At 41.9% G+C, this 14,427-nt stretch overlaps 1 protein-coding gene across 3 annotated transcripts in view; it reads left to right on the top strand.

Moving 5' to 3' along the window:
* cacna1bb (calcium channel, voltage-dependent, N type, alpha 1B subunit, b) overlaps nt 1-14,427 on the top strand; it is a 162,882-nt gene that overhangs the window by 54,559 nt on the left and 93,896 nt on the right. For all 3 annotated transcript variants that reach the window (XM_041959684.1, XM_041959685.1, XM_041959683.1), the window contains exons 6-8: nt 7,203-7,294; nt 7,729-7,881; nt 12,844-13,031. In XM_041959684.1, coding sequence (XP_041815618.1) covers nt 7,203-7,294; nt 7,729-7,881; nt 12,844-13,031 — 433 coding nt within the window. The remainder of the gene's footprint in view (nt 1-7,202; nt 7,295-7,728; nt 7,882-12,843; nt 13,032-14,427) is intronic.

The raw sequence follows: 14,427 nt of genomic DNA, 5'->3' as shown, positions 1-14,427 counted from the left end.
CATGCAGCTGAATTTTCTCATGGTGGTTGCCAGAAATAGTTAGCGACACTGGCTCTGTGCGGTGAGTCACCGTGGCTAACAGCTTGCCATCTAGTGCATTTGCAATTAGGGGCTTGACCAGAGGCTCGAGAGGGATTTGCAACTGAGTAGCTAATTCACAGTCAATGAAATTTTCATCCGCTCCAGAATCCACCAAGGCTTGGAATGGGAGGGTCACACCTACACAGGCAAGAGAGGCAGGCACACTTACTCGAGGAGGAGAGCTGTGCTGGGACGTTGTCTGGCTCACCAGGGCGCTCTCGATCACTGGTGAGCCCGGCCTTTTGGTGTCTGGGGGCAAGAGGCGATAAAATGTCCCGCCAGGCCACAGTAGAGGCAAAGTCTGGCTTGCATCCGCCGTTTACGTTCATCCGGGGTTAGACGAGCTCGTCCAACCTGCATGGGTTCCTCAACAGAGAGAGAGGGGACTCTGCCAGGACTGGAGGGACTGACTGGGGAACTTGTAAGAGCCAGAGATTGGGGAGGAGGGGGGGAGGGGCAGGCACTCACTCGGGCCTTGCTGGTTCTCTCTCTGCTTCTTTCCCTCAGCCGGTTGTCTACCCTGATAGCCAAGGAGATAAGCTCGTCTAATGAGTTAGGCTCATCCCGAGTAGCTAATTCGTCCTTTACATCATCGGAGAGTCCTTTAACAAAAACAGCTTGTAATGCCCTGGTGTCCCACCCACACTCTGCGGCTAAGATACGGAAATCTATGGAGTAGCTAGCAACAGATGAGGACCCCTGATGTAGGGACAGCAGACGTTTTTCTGCTTCCCGGCCCTGGACAGGATGGTCAAACACTCTGCGTAGCTCGGAGATAAAAGAACCATAGGACTCTAGGACACTGGATCTGCCCTCCCACAATGCAGTTGCCCACTGACCCGCTTTCCCTCTAAGTAAATTAATTATATACGCTATGCGAGATTTATCAGAAGGATAACTAGAAGGTTGCTGATTGAAAACCAAAGAGCACTGTAAAAGAAAGCGGCCACATGAGCCTACATCGCCTGAATAATGCTCTGGGGGAGGAACAAAAGGTTCCTTAACGGCTGAGGACGGGTGTGTTTCGGCTGGAGTGGGGGCAGGGTTACTCACTGCTACCGGGGGAGTCCGAGTGGACAGCTGAGAGGCAATTGAGGCCACGCTGGAATTCAAATCCTGCAGGGAGCTCATGACATCAGCAAGTAATCGGTCATGCCTTCCAAGCAATATTCCTTGGGTGGTGAGGGCTTGCTGAAGAGCGTCTTGGTCTGCTGGGTCCATAGTTGGCCAGATTGTTCTGTGACGTGGCTAGGGAGCTGGACCCAAATGCAAACAAACAGACGTTGGAAAGGTGACTAGGTGAAGGTTTATTGAGGCTGCGGTGAGGAGGGAAGCGTAGGTAGAGGTGGTGTCTCCAGACACAGGGAAGACTGGGGAGGCAAGCAAGCAGGCGGCGAGGGAGGTAGGCCGTGTGGCACAGCGGTGGCTCGAGCAGACTGGTACAGGTGCTGGGTGGCTTGAGGGTAACGAGCTGGATCCTGAACATAGAAAACACAGGTAAGTATGGGAAATCGCAATCGAAAATTCTTTTGAGCACTAGCATACGATCTACCACAAAGCGGTGACAATCTGGCAGCGAGAACACAGGCAGGCCCGCCTTAAGTAAGCTCCTGATGAAGATCAGGCACAGGTGTGTGCAGCCAGCTCCTCCTCCAGCCCGCAAGCCACACCGATACTGTCAGAGAGAGCACACACAAAACCCAACCCCCAGCCTCACCTACACACACACCACAGATTGATATTGATTATATTAGTATATCTATATGTGTGTGTATATGTAAGTAGATATGTGTATACAGAAATATGTATGTGTATATGTGTATATATATTTATATATGTGTGTGTATACGTGCATGTACATATGCATGAATGTACGTATTCATTAATATAGTATCTCTCACTCTTTTCTCTAGTAACTCATCATTATCCAATTGTGATTAGATAATTAGCGTTAGTCCTGGAGTCAAAGTTGTTCAGGAACCACTTATTAACATTCCCGATTCATTCCTTATTCATTCCTCACTAACACTTACATTTCTGTGTACCGTGTTATAGATTATGCACCTGCTAGCACCACTAAATTAGAGATCGAAGATCGAACCCAAGTGAAATTAGCTGTTAAACCAAACCAATGAGCTACAAGAGGCTAACAGGTTCTATTGTCACAAAAATATTGATTCACACAGCTTGAATTTCTGACATATAGTGTAAATTCTTGAATTGAAAAAGCACTTTATGTGTTATAAAGTTCATCCATCGAACCGTGAGGACGAAAGTGTAATTCAGTTCTGAAAGTATGTCTTCTTACCAGGGAGTGAACATGATTATCAGTCACACAAGTCACTTCTCTTTGCATGGAGAACAAAACTTAAGAGACAGCCAGATGAAGTGAAGGATGTGTTCCTTCCTACAGATTTTGATAGGCAGCATGAATCACTCTTATCTTTTCGTCTTGTTCTTCCATTGTTTCTTTAAGGTTAAATTAGTTCACGGTCTATTTATACTCCAATGATAAAGGCTGAATCACATATCTGTATATACATTTGATGAGCCACATGGGAGATGGGTACATTATGTGTGACTTTGTACATATATGTAGTAATTATGTGCATGTTTCGTATAAATATGCATCTTTGTAAACGTATTTGTCTATTTTTTGTGTGTCTGTTTTGGTTCAGGTGGTCAGAGCAAAAACGGACCTGCTCAAACCTGTTTTAATGGTTGTACCTGTGTGTGACAATTCGGAGAAAAGGGAGATGTGACTCTGAGTGTGTGAGCGGGTGACAGACGATAGCATCACCCTCCATATTTCCTGTGCCAGTGTCTGGCACCCACATGGATATATTGTGGTGATGATAAAGGGATATTAAAACTCATAGCTTCTTCTTCAGTCTGCTGCCTTCCCAACTGTCTGTCTATCAAATCACAGGCAAATGACACACACAGACACACATACAGTACATGTGTGCACTCAGCAGAACAAAGTGAGTTATTGATCGTGGAGGATATAAGAACAGCACAGAGGTATGATTCATGTTTTTATATGCTCTTGTCATTCTGTTTTTTTCAGGTCACAGTGGCTTTATGTTCTGTGAACAGACTATTCTTGCTTGCTTCTCATTTGTCCATTAACGTCATACCCAGAATGTGAACATTTTTTAATCGCTGGTCTGACTCAAATGTCAAAGTTTTACTGTGCGCAAACTCTTGAACTCCATACCTGAAATTTGGTCTGCAGATCTGAAATCCAAATATCACAACTGAAGTAGTGCATGATACAGTTTGTTTCTGCCACCAGAGCGGCTAGGGCAGACTCCAGAAACCAGGACCAGGTTTAACACAGGTGGTTTAATTCCAAAAGAAAAGTGTCACCATGAGACAGGCGTCACTAAAAATATGTACAGAGCAAAAATAAACAAATGAACAGGTAACTTGGCTTAACTTAACAAAACTTAACTCATAGTAACACAACAGCCAAGAAGCAACTACTTTAATAGCCCCATTAGCAGGAGCCGGTCTGGTCTGTACCATACATGATGCAGGTGACAACAGGGAATAGATAATGTTATTCATCCTCACAGTCCTCCAAGTAGAACCAGTTCACATAGTTTACCATATATCATACAATAGCAATCATACATACACAGATCACAATCAGCATCAGTAACACAGATTTAACCCAATTTGCTCCCCCCATGCTTGGTCTATCCCAGTGACATCACTGATGATGTGTATATACAGGAAGTGTTCCAGTGTTTCCTCTTTTTGTCCCTGGAAAACATGGTGGATACGTTAAGTTGTAAAAAAAAAGATAATGATTTACTTATGGAACACTGAACTGAACCAATAAACCATAACTAAACTTAACAGTACTCCCTTGTTTACTTTTACCAGAAATTATGGTATGTTAAGTGTAACCAAACATAATGCAAAACACAAACAAACCTTGGACAGTATGTGTTTGCATATTACAGCTCAGTGGTGGAACTGTGGCTAAACAAACATTTAACAAGCATGATTAAATCTGTAAGCAATATGGCAGTGATGGTGATAATGCGGAAAAATGGCATGTTCTTGCCCACTTTGTCTCAAAACCTTTAAAGTATTTTAATTGTAGGCAGGTGAACAAAGACCAATTCCCATCAGATTGACTGTGCGAAATACAAAAGATTTAGAAAAGTGGCTATAAAAGTGAAATATTCTCATTTTTGCTAGGGTGTGGCTAGATGTTTAGTAGGACTTTGTTAGGAGGTTTCTCAGTCTTCGTGTAGGTCACTAGGCTGTTGGGTGAGGTTAATCATTAGTTGTGTTGTTTGTTAGGGTGTTTTCAAATAGCTGCAAGGTGGTTGCAAGACGTAGTAAGGGATGGTTACTGTAGTAATTCTGAGTGGTTGCTAAAGTGATTGAGGTGGTTTCCATGGTGATTCTAGCTGGTTGTGAGGAAGTACTGCATGATTGCTATGGTGTGTGTGTGTGTGTGTGACACAGTACTAATAGTGCCAGCAGTAGTACCAGTAATGGTCTAAGTGGCTGTCGTAATAGTCGTGGAATAGCCCATCATGAGTAATATTGAAATGAAAGGTTTGAGAAATGTAGAGGGCACAGTAAAGAAAGTAGGTGTGAAAGTTCCAGCTTGTTTAATTTAGGCAAAGGCACAGGAACCTGAAAACAGTGGATTTGTAGCATAATAGCTATTGCATACATACATGTATGTTGTTTTGGCATCCACTCTTAGCAGTGTCACCACTTGTTGCAAATTGCTTCTATGCTGTTTCTTTACCTACATTTTATGATCAAATGTGCATTTTTTTGAGGCTGTGGATCTGCGTGTTGTTATTGTGGTTATTGTCACTTCATCAATGTTCAGCACAAACAGCCTTTTTTTTCATTATGTGTGGCACATTGCATATATTCTTAGATTCTGTAAACTTAACACTGTGAACGTTTGCACATCCCTTCACAAAACTGCACAACTCTGTCAATCAAATACAGACAGAGTGGGTTTCAATGTTCAGCAGTTTATCTAGGCATCTGTATGCTTATGTGTCTGTATTTAGAGACTTTTCCTCCAAACGCTGTTTTGCTTGCCTCATCAATGTGTCATCTTTAAGTCATCCCTCCGCTCCGACATCTCACTGCTTCGTTCTTATTTATCTACGGTAGGTTTCCTTCGTAAATCGGAAAATTATAGATCAGTGTGATAAATAACAATGTTAATTTGCACATGGAAAAGTAATGAGAAAAATAAAACAAGGGGGATTTGAAGATCCATCACTGTCTGAGAAGTTGATCAACTGCAATGCCTGTGCATGAAATACGTATAAAACAATATATTCTATATAACAAAGCAGCACTTTCATCCCAGCAGACAGATCTCACCCATGATGATAATTCCCATAAATACAGATGTGCTTTATCAGTTACCATGCCAACTGGTAACCAGGGAGTGATAAGTGACCTTTCTTGTTTTCTACTTTTTCTTTGTGTGTGTGTGTGTGTGTGTGTGTGTGTGTGTGTGAGCTACATAAAAGCTCTTGTACCCTTGAGGATTTTCCGCCTGCTTTGGGGCCCCCGACGGTACTTAACTGAGAGGTTTAAAAATCATACCCATTTGGGCTGTTACAAATAATATCATTTATACCCAAATGTGTCTTAAAAAAACGCATCACAAGTACAGTTTCTGATAAAAAGGGCAGAGAGGGGTAGGCTTTGTTTAAGGGTGCAGTGGAGTATGTGAAGGTTCAGGTAAGTCAGAGCTTGTCGTGTATGTATGCTTAGTTTTGTAAACAATGTACATTTGCTTGCTGTAGACTGTAAGGTTTGAAAAAAGATGTTTACTAAACAATGTATGCATAATGTATATCTGTATCATTATTTGTCCCATCAAAATAAATCTGGTAATGTCGTGTACACGTTAGTCTGCACCTGCTGTATGAAGCGAGGTCTCCCAAAGCAGACAGAGTTTGGAAAGATGTCAGCTGGCAGATTGAATTTCTATCATTACGGCTCCTCACGTCCTTCTCTTTGCAGTAATTCTTATTTTATTTGTCTTTCTCATTTCTTGTTGATGTCTCTCTCTCTCTCTCTCTCTCTCTCTCTCTTGCCTAGAGCATTTGTTTTTTTCTGTGTGTTTCAGTGGAGCACTTAAGTCTCCCCCTCTGTGTGCAGCCTGTAACGAGGGCTGCCAGCTGAGGCTCAACGGCCAGTGCGCACACACACACACACACACACACACACACACACACACACACACACACACCACTACCACAGTATGTTGCTCCTCCACTTGTAGAAAAGCACATGATGTTATCAGACACATGTGTCCAACCTGTAGGGTGTGTGTGTTAGTGTTTGTGTGTGAAATTCTCCTCTCCGTTTTCTATCATTATGAGTTGAATATATTTTGGCTTTGGACAGCAATTTAAACTCAAGATGTCACCGGGGCCCCTGGGAGACTGTGATTAGCATTTTTTAATTATTTTCTGACATTTTATAGACACAAATATAAATGGAGGTAATTGTTAGTTGCGACTCTCATTTTGAACTATCTAGCATAAAATGACAAATGCTGATTTCCAAGAAATCAATACGGTGATGCAGTCAGTGCTGCAGCGATTAGTCTATTTATCAATTAGCTGATTGATAGAAAAGTAATCAACCAATCATGATTTTGGTCATTGTGAAGAAAATATCTTTGGATTTGGACTGTTGAGACCTTGAAGAAGCTTCGTGATGGACACTTTTCACACTTTTTTGATATTTTCTAGACCTGAAGACTAATCACATTACAAGATAATCAGGAGGCGACGGAATGGAAATGAAAGCTGTAGTGATGAAATAAGGAGTCATAGTGAACGGTTTTGATAATCAAAGTGTTTTCATCATTTTTAAAAAACTTTTCTGGCTCCAGTTTCTCAAGCAGGAAGATTTCCTGCTTTTCTTGAAATAGTTTTCTGACATCGACTTAAACATAATTGAACAAAGTCCGAAAACAGTCCGATTGTTTGTGAGTGACAGTGTTTGCTGGCTGAAACCCGACAATGTGTGTGTCAGTGTGTCGATGCCACAGAGAAATACTGTGTCACCATGCTTATTGGATGCTTGTGTCTGTGTGTATACAGAATCCTGGCCACGGTGGGTTCGGACTTTGACCTGCGGACACTGCGAGCGGTGAGAGTGCTGAGACCCCTGAAACTCGTGTCAGGAATCCCCAGTAAGTCTCTCTCTGAACATTTTAGTAATTGTGATTTCTAAGGCGAGATTATGCTGTCGACAAAGTGGTTTGCTCAGACTCCATGAAAGTTTGTTGCTCAGCTGTGATTTGAGCATTGAGATTGAAGGGCAGGACTACATCCTACTTCCATTCCTCTTCATTTGACAGATATTGTAATAATTTCTTATTTAATTCTTACTATTTAAAAACAGGGGATCAGACAGTAAACACAGTTTACAGACCAACTGAGTTGTAGTGATGTTGTTCCCAGATCCCAGCAGTTGCTTTGCTAAGTCCAGTGTTATCCTAACTGGTAGAAATAATGACCAAAACAGCAAGGAAAACCCAAGTTGCAATAAGCCTAATCCTTTGAAGCAGGCATTTTCAAGACCGAGCCTTGCTAACACTCTCTCCCATCTTCCTCTGTCTCTCAGGTCTCCAGGTGGTGTTGAAGTCCATAATGAAAGCCATGGTTCCTCTGCTTCAGATTGGCCTGCTGCTTTTCTTCGCCATAGTCATGTTTGCCATCATCGGGGTGGAGTTTTACATGGGCAAATTCCACACCACCTGCTTCAAGATAGACACTGGTGAGAGAGGCAGCTTGGCTGTGGCGCGTGTTTGTGCGACAACACTGATTATCAGCTGAGTTGACGCCAGGATAAACTTTTCTCCTCTCAGCTGTTCCTGTGTTTGCTGCGGATGAGAACATATATTGCATTGCATATGTATGCCGGCGAGCATAAATGATTCATAAGTTGTAGGTGTACATGTGGCTCATGCTTAGCCGCACATTCACAGCGCTGACAAGCAGCGTGGCTATATCAATGTTACAAACAAGTGCACAGCGTTATCTTTGACAGCCATTTTTCACATATTTATTTTGCTGAATGATATTTTCACATTCTTCAGGTGTTGATTGATCGCTTTTGCTATAACTCAATAGGGATGCTTATGCGCTCAGCCTCCCAATCAAATGCTACCTCAGACAGCAGCTGTTAATGAGGTTGCAATTCACTAGTTCCACCTTTTCCCTGCATCAGAAGTGAGTGCTGGTGAGGACATTGCAACAGTAGTGCCTGACGGGGCAGTCTGTATGAGGGGCAGCTGAGCAGCTTCTCCATCACAGAGATTTATCTGCTTAAATCTAAATTAGGTTGACTTAAATTTTTGCTTAGCTTTTCCAGTACATGTTGTAGAGTTTCAGGCAGCCATTGTTTTCCATTATGTTTTGTCCAAAAAATCCAAAAGTTGCATGGTAATGCAGTTTAATTACATATTTATTTAAGTCCATTCTTGATGACCTTGTAACAAAAATATAACTTAAGGAAACACTCTTAATAATTACCAAGGAAGTTTACTGAACGGCCTCTGTAATTTGGTACTAGGGAAAATATAGAAGTGTTTATTTGGTGCACTTGTATTTAATTCCAATTGCCAAAAGTGAATCTTTAGTCAGCTGGACAGCAGGTCAAATGAACAGTTGTAGCTGTACATTAAAGCATACAATTGAACAAATATGGAGAATAAGGTTTCAAAATAATAAAGCAGTACTTACATTGATTTTAATTAATCCGTTTTTCTGGTCTATATTATTTCAGTGATCCTTTCAAGGAAATTCCTCTGAAAATCTAACTAAGCTATGTAATTATGGAAACAAAAATTCTCCATATTTGTTCAATTGTGGACTTGCCTGTAATTTACAACCACACAGAAAGATACATCATATATATTTGCATGTTGAGGTGACCTAAAAACACGTGTGTGCGTGTGTGTGTGTACAGTATATATAACTATATAGTCCTTTCCAAGAACCTTCCAAGGAAATTACAGTTATGTGTCAGGTACATTATCAGGAAACAGTAGAAACAATGTCATTGTAAAGAGCAGCGTAGGCCGACTCAAAATGTAATTTGGTCATTCTGCCAATTGGTTTTTGGATCTTTGAAAAGGAATGGAAATCCACCAATTTCTCACTTTAGAAAGCACACACGGCAATCTTCCATGCAAATCCATCAAACTTCACACAAGTCGCACTCTTCCTCAGCACACTGTGCTTTATTCTCCACATCAGTGTAGCATGAAGGCTGATAGCTGAAAGTCTTTCATGAATTGGTGCACTGGAGAAGAGTTATGTGATGTGTTTACATCTAAAAAAAATCCCAAACGGTTGTTGCAAAATGGTCAACTTTCATGTTCAGTGCAAATCACCAAATTCGCTGGTCTGGTTCTTTAATGTGCAAATTAAAAAAGTAGGGAAGGATGAGCCTCCTCTCCTGTGTGTGAGTTAGCAACAAAAAACATTTCCGATAAATCACAGCTAGGTTACAATTACAGTGTTATTATTGTACTACGGCATTATAGTAATTATAGAAAACTGCTTGGCTGAAATTACCCATTGTGTAATGCAGTGATAAAAATTATGAGAAGGCTTTATTTCCCCACTGCTGGTGTCAGATAGAGTGTGAAGGCGTGACTTGAGGGTTATTGGCTGGGCCAGTTGAAAAATATGTGTCTTTCTATCAGAATGCGTGCGTGTGCATGCATGCATGTGTGTGTGTGTGCGTGTTTGTGCGTGCACATGTTTCAGCCCAGTCTGGGTGCTTGTAGTGGTGTGAGCAGTAGTGACAGCCTGCTAATGTACAGTACGTGTGTTACTGAGTTATTTTAGTCTCCGAGACGCAGCAGGGTTTGATTAAGCTGAGCTCCACTGGTGACAACTTTCTACATGAAGGCTGCTGTGTGGTTTGTTGTCTTTGTGTGTGTGAGTCATGAGCAGGTACGGCTGGATGCAGTCATAAAGACCTTGTGTGTCTGAATATGCCTGCATATTTGCATTTTTTTGTGTGTATTCATTGGGTGTCCCTTCACTTGAGCACAAGCTTATTCAAAACCTTGGCTTCTTTGTATTTTGCGTGGTTGCAAATTGTTTCTTCTTCTCTTTAATCCTCTCTGGGGAGAATTTGCCTTTACATAAACAATACACACGCTGTTGTGAGCCATTAATTATGCTCAGTTTAACACACAGAGGGATTGAATTGGATGATAAACAAACTCCACAAAATCCAAAATGATTTAAGATCTGCTGGAGTCTTTTAAAGATTTATATTAACAATGAGTGCTCATTGCATAGAAGTTCTGTGCTGATACTCAGGGAGGTTCATGAAAATATCCAGTGAGTATTCCTACATACTTGTTCACATGCTACCTTACATGTCTACCATTAACGTGATGCTGAAAAGCCCAAGCACTATGAAATATGTACTTGATCACACCTTTTTGCAAGAAAACAACATATTTATTTGTATTTTCTCATTTTTGATTTTCATCAGAAAGAAGAAAAAAAAGCAGTAGTTAAATATCAGTGTGTAATCACTGCAAAAGGATTGATATTGTATTTTTCACACCTTTTAAGTCAAAATGAATACCAGGAAAATGAAATATCTAAAATAAATAAATAAATAAAACTTAAATAATGAGCCTTAAAACTGTAAACTGTAAATTTTCTAATTTCAATTAGGAACTGCGCCCAGTCGAAGAAAGTAGAGACCTGAGGTGTTCCCATATCATCCATGGACACTGAGTGCGGCTGACACAGCACCTGTCAGTAGGAAGGAAGGGACATATTTTACTGAAGTGACACCAGGGGGATGTTGGCTGTGCAATCTGGCTCTGCAAATCATCGTTAAAACTTGGCGCAACTTGTGATCGTGGCACTATCCCTTATGAAGCGCTGGGTGCTCAGGGCATCTGTTATACTCAGCACATTTATTCTTTATTCTGATCCCCATCTGCTGACATGTGTGCCAGCACATCGTTTAAACAAATCTCAGCACCCTCCTCGTACTCTGATGCCACCTCTATAGCTCACTGTCACTTCATAATCCCAGAAAATTCAAGCACAGGGTTGCCTAGTTTGTCCACATACACACGGAGCTGACTAAACCCAAAAACACGTCTTGTACAAAATCAGAGCAGAACACAACTTAATCAAATTTCATATTTTATTGTTGCACATAAATCATACCCTGTTTGATGCTTCTGGCATTCATTAGTGTGCTGATTGTACCCTGTAGTACTTCCATTATTAAAAACATGTTGTGGGCTTACAAGACAGATGTGTGTAAAAACAGACTATAGAGTTAAAATGTGACTGTGTGTATCGCTGTTTAAATTCATACACATCTTGATTTAAATCATCACCTGAAGCACACGTCCTCTCGAATGCTGCATATCTGTGTGGGTAACATCGAGGTTGGATTTGTGCACGTAAAGACCAATAAGCATCACTGAAATCATGGTGTGACTCAGACCCTTTCGGCCAGCGTGGTCTAAAGTGTGCTGGCAGCTGTAGATGCGGCTGCAGCTGTGGTGCACAGTGCGCACCAGCAGATCCCACGAGTATAATCCACTGGTTGGAACGAGACATGTAAGGCAAACTGTGAGTACAACAGAGATCTCTGTGTGATTGAGCCAGGGGGATCAAACACAAAATGACACGAAAATGGTTTAGAACTGCTTTCATGCTGGGTTTTCATTGCATTTCATTACTAATTTTATTCTCTTAATCTTTCACCTGCACAGTTTTTATGCCTTTATTTGATAGCCAGTAGTACAGAGAACAGGGATTTTGTGAATTATGGTCGCACCCTTAACCTCCAGGCCACCTGCACAGCTTTGCAGTGTGGTGTAATATGCTATCCTCAGTCCTCCCAATCACACTGATACAACTGTTTGTCTCTTATTTTAATTTTTCAGATCTTTTCATGCTGCACCATCTAAAAGTACCAGGATCACATATCACCAAAATTAGTTCAGAGAACTTTCCCCCAAGGTGTATAGAGAACAATGGGAATCAAATAAGAACCCATAAAACAGCCATTTTCTAACTGCATCATTAAGTAACTGTTGGGGAAAAGAGGCAGCTGACAAATGGGTAACTTCCAGATGTTCTGAGTGGAGAAGAAGAGCCGTGACACTGGCTGCCGGCTAGCCGCTCCCTTCAGATGCGGTATCAGTGGCGCTTTGTCGGTGCCTGCTGATGAAAAGTGAGCCGAGCCACAGAGGAAAGCTCTAAATTCAGTTGTCGATCTTTGCACCGACCTTCACCTGTGGTCACAAGCTTTGTGTGATGACTGACAGAATAAGATTGCAGCCTCACTCTGCATGATAAGGTTAGGAGGTCAATGGTCTGCATTGAGTGGAACCACTTGAAGTGGGCCAGTCACATGGGAGGGGCGTCCCTGGCTGTTTCTCTTTGGAAACGATTCTGGCGTGACTGATGACTAATTGATTGGAGATCATGGGATGCATCAGAGCAACTTGAGGCAGCTGGAGAAAGTAGCAGGGCAAAAGGACATGTTGGCTCCTGCTGTCCCTGCTACAGTTCTAGCCCACATAGAACCTATTAGCATTTGGAGGCACTGGAATCATTCCACCGCTCAGTCACTTGTAGATTTATCCATTGTTTGAAGTAACAATCAAATTCAAGTTCACCTGAAAACTGAAAAAAGCATTTCAAAACTCATTCCCTTCCTCCATTTATTTCTCAGGTGAGATAGCAGCAGACTGGCCTTGTGGTCTGGAGCCGCCGGCCAGGACGTGTCCCAACGGGACCCAGTGCAGAGAGTACTGGACAGGACCCAACTTTGGCATCACCAACTTTGACAACATCCTGTTTGCAGTGCTTACTGTGTTCCAGTGCATCACCATGGAGGGCTGGGTGGAAATCCTCTACAGCGTGAGTCTACATGCACGAAAGGCTTTGGCATGTTGTTGTTTGGAGTGTAATCTTGGTTCCTTGCTGTCTCTTCTTTTTCCTCACATTTTCTTCATCAAAATCTCAGTCTTCGCTCAGCTATTTTTCACTCCTCAGTGGGGAGATTAGTTGATCTGTTCGTTAGTCACCTTCTCTTTGAAAAAGAGTGTGTTCCAGGGCGTCATAATGATTAGCCAGATTGGTGTAGCTGTTCGTTATCCTCAGAAAATGATTGTGGTGATGCTTTGAAACTCTCTCAGGTCATATTTTCCTCTGGACCTCCACTTTAGTCCATGAATCGGTCTTGAAAAATAAGGACTGAATTTTCATGAAATCAGTCGTTGATATTCAGGCTTCCTTGAGGATAAACCCAACAGTAATGTGTTTGGAGACCTTCTGACCTTTGCCAACCTCAGGCCAAAACCTCCACTAATACATCAGAAATGTAAGAATGAAATAAGGTGAGAACCTTCATGTTCCTCAGAGGATCAACCTTTTTTCTGTTGGACAGCTCATGTGCTTTCCTCGCCTGCCATCCTTAAAATGCCAACATATCTTCTCATCTAATTAGCAGATTACCATTAATTTGTTTAACATCATATGCTCTAATGGAGATAAACCATACTGATTTTAATGACCTCATGGACTTTCCTATAGGGGCATATTCGGGACACACTTAACAGTGTTAGCCCTGCACCTGGAGGAGTTAACACTAACAAAATCTAGTTTTTGCCATCCATAACTTTCAACTTTCGGTGTGTAATGAACATTTGAGCCTCTAGGAACTACGAGGGGTATTTTGAATACTTATAAAATCATGAATAATTCATTTAGAGGAATTTGTTGAGCACACACACATTTATCTCCCACTGAAGTGCTTAACGTTCATATAGAGACACACATTCACACCTGTGAGCTGCCAGCCACCAAACTGTGACCACTGAGCAGCTCCCTGGAGCATTTGTTGGATTGGTTTGTTACTGAACGGCACCTTGAGGGTAGATATTGATGAAGTGGAGAGTATTATTCATTCATTTTACCCTCTCAGATTTAAGCATGGCACCACTCGCCACTCCACCTGCAAACCTTAGACTACCTCATCTTTGATATCTTGCCTGTCCTTGTGTGTGTGTGTTTGTGTGTGTGTCTGTGGAAACAAGCCTGCTCAAGCAGAGATGGTAAACAGGTAAATATAGGCCCACATTGGCCCAACGTGCCAGGTGGGGTTCTGCATGGATGGCAAGATAGCAGCAGTGGCACAGAGGACACACTGTACCTGTCCACTGTTAGTCTCCACGTACAGTGTGTGTGTATGCAAAGAGTATGAGTGAGTAAGTTTATTTTGAACTAAAAATGGCATGTCAGTGTCTCAATACAG

This window comes from Chelmon rostratus, chromosome 19, assembly GCF_017976325.1.
Source record: "Chelmon rostratus isolate fCheRos1 chromosome 19, fCheRos1.pri, whole genome shotgun sequence".
NCBI lineage: Eukaryota > Metazoa > Chordata > Actinopteri > Chaetodontiformes > Chaetodontidae > Chelmon > Chelmon rostratus.
Note: the sequence above shows the minus strand (reverse complement) of the source record. Positions and strands in the feature narration are given on the sequence as shown.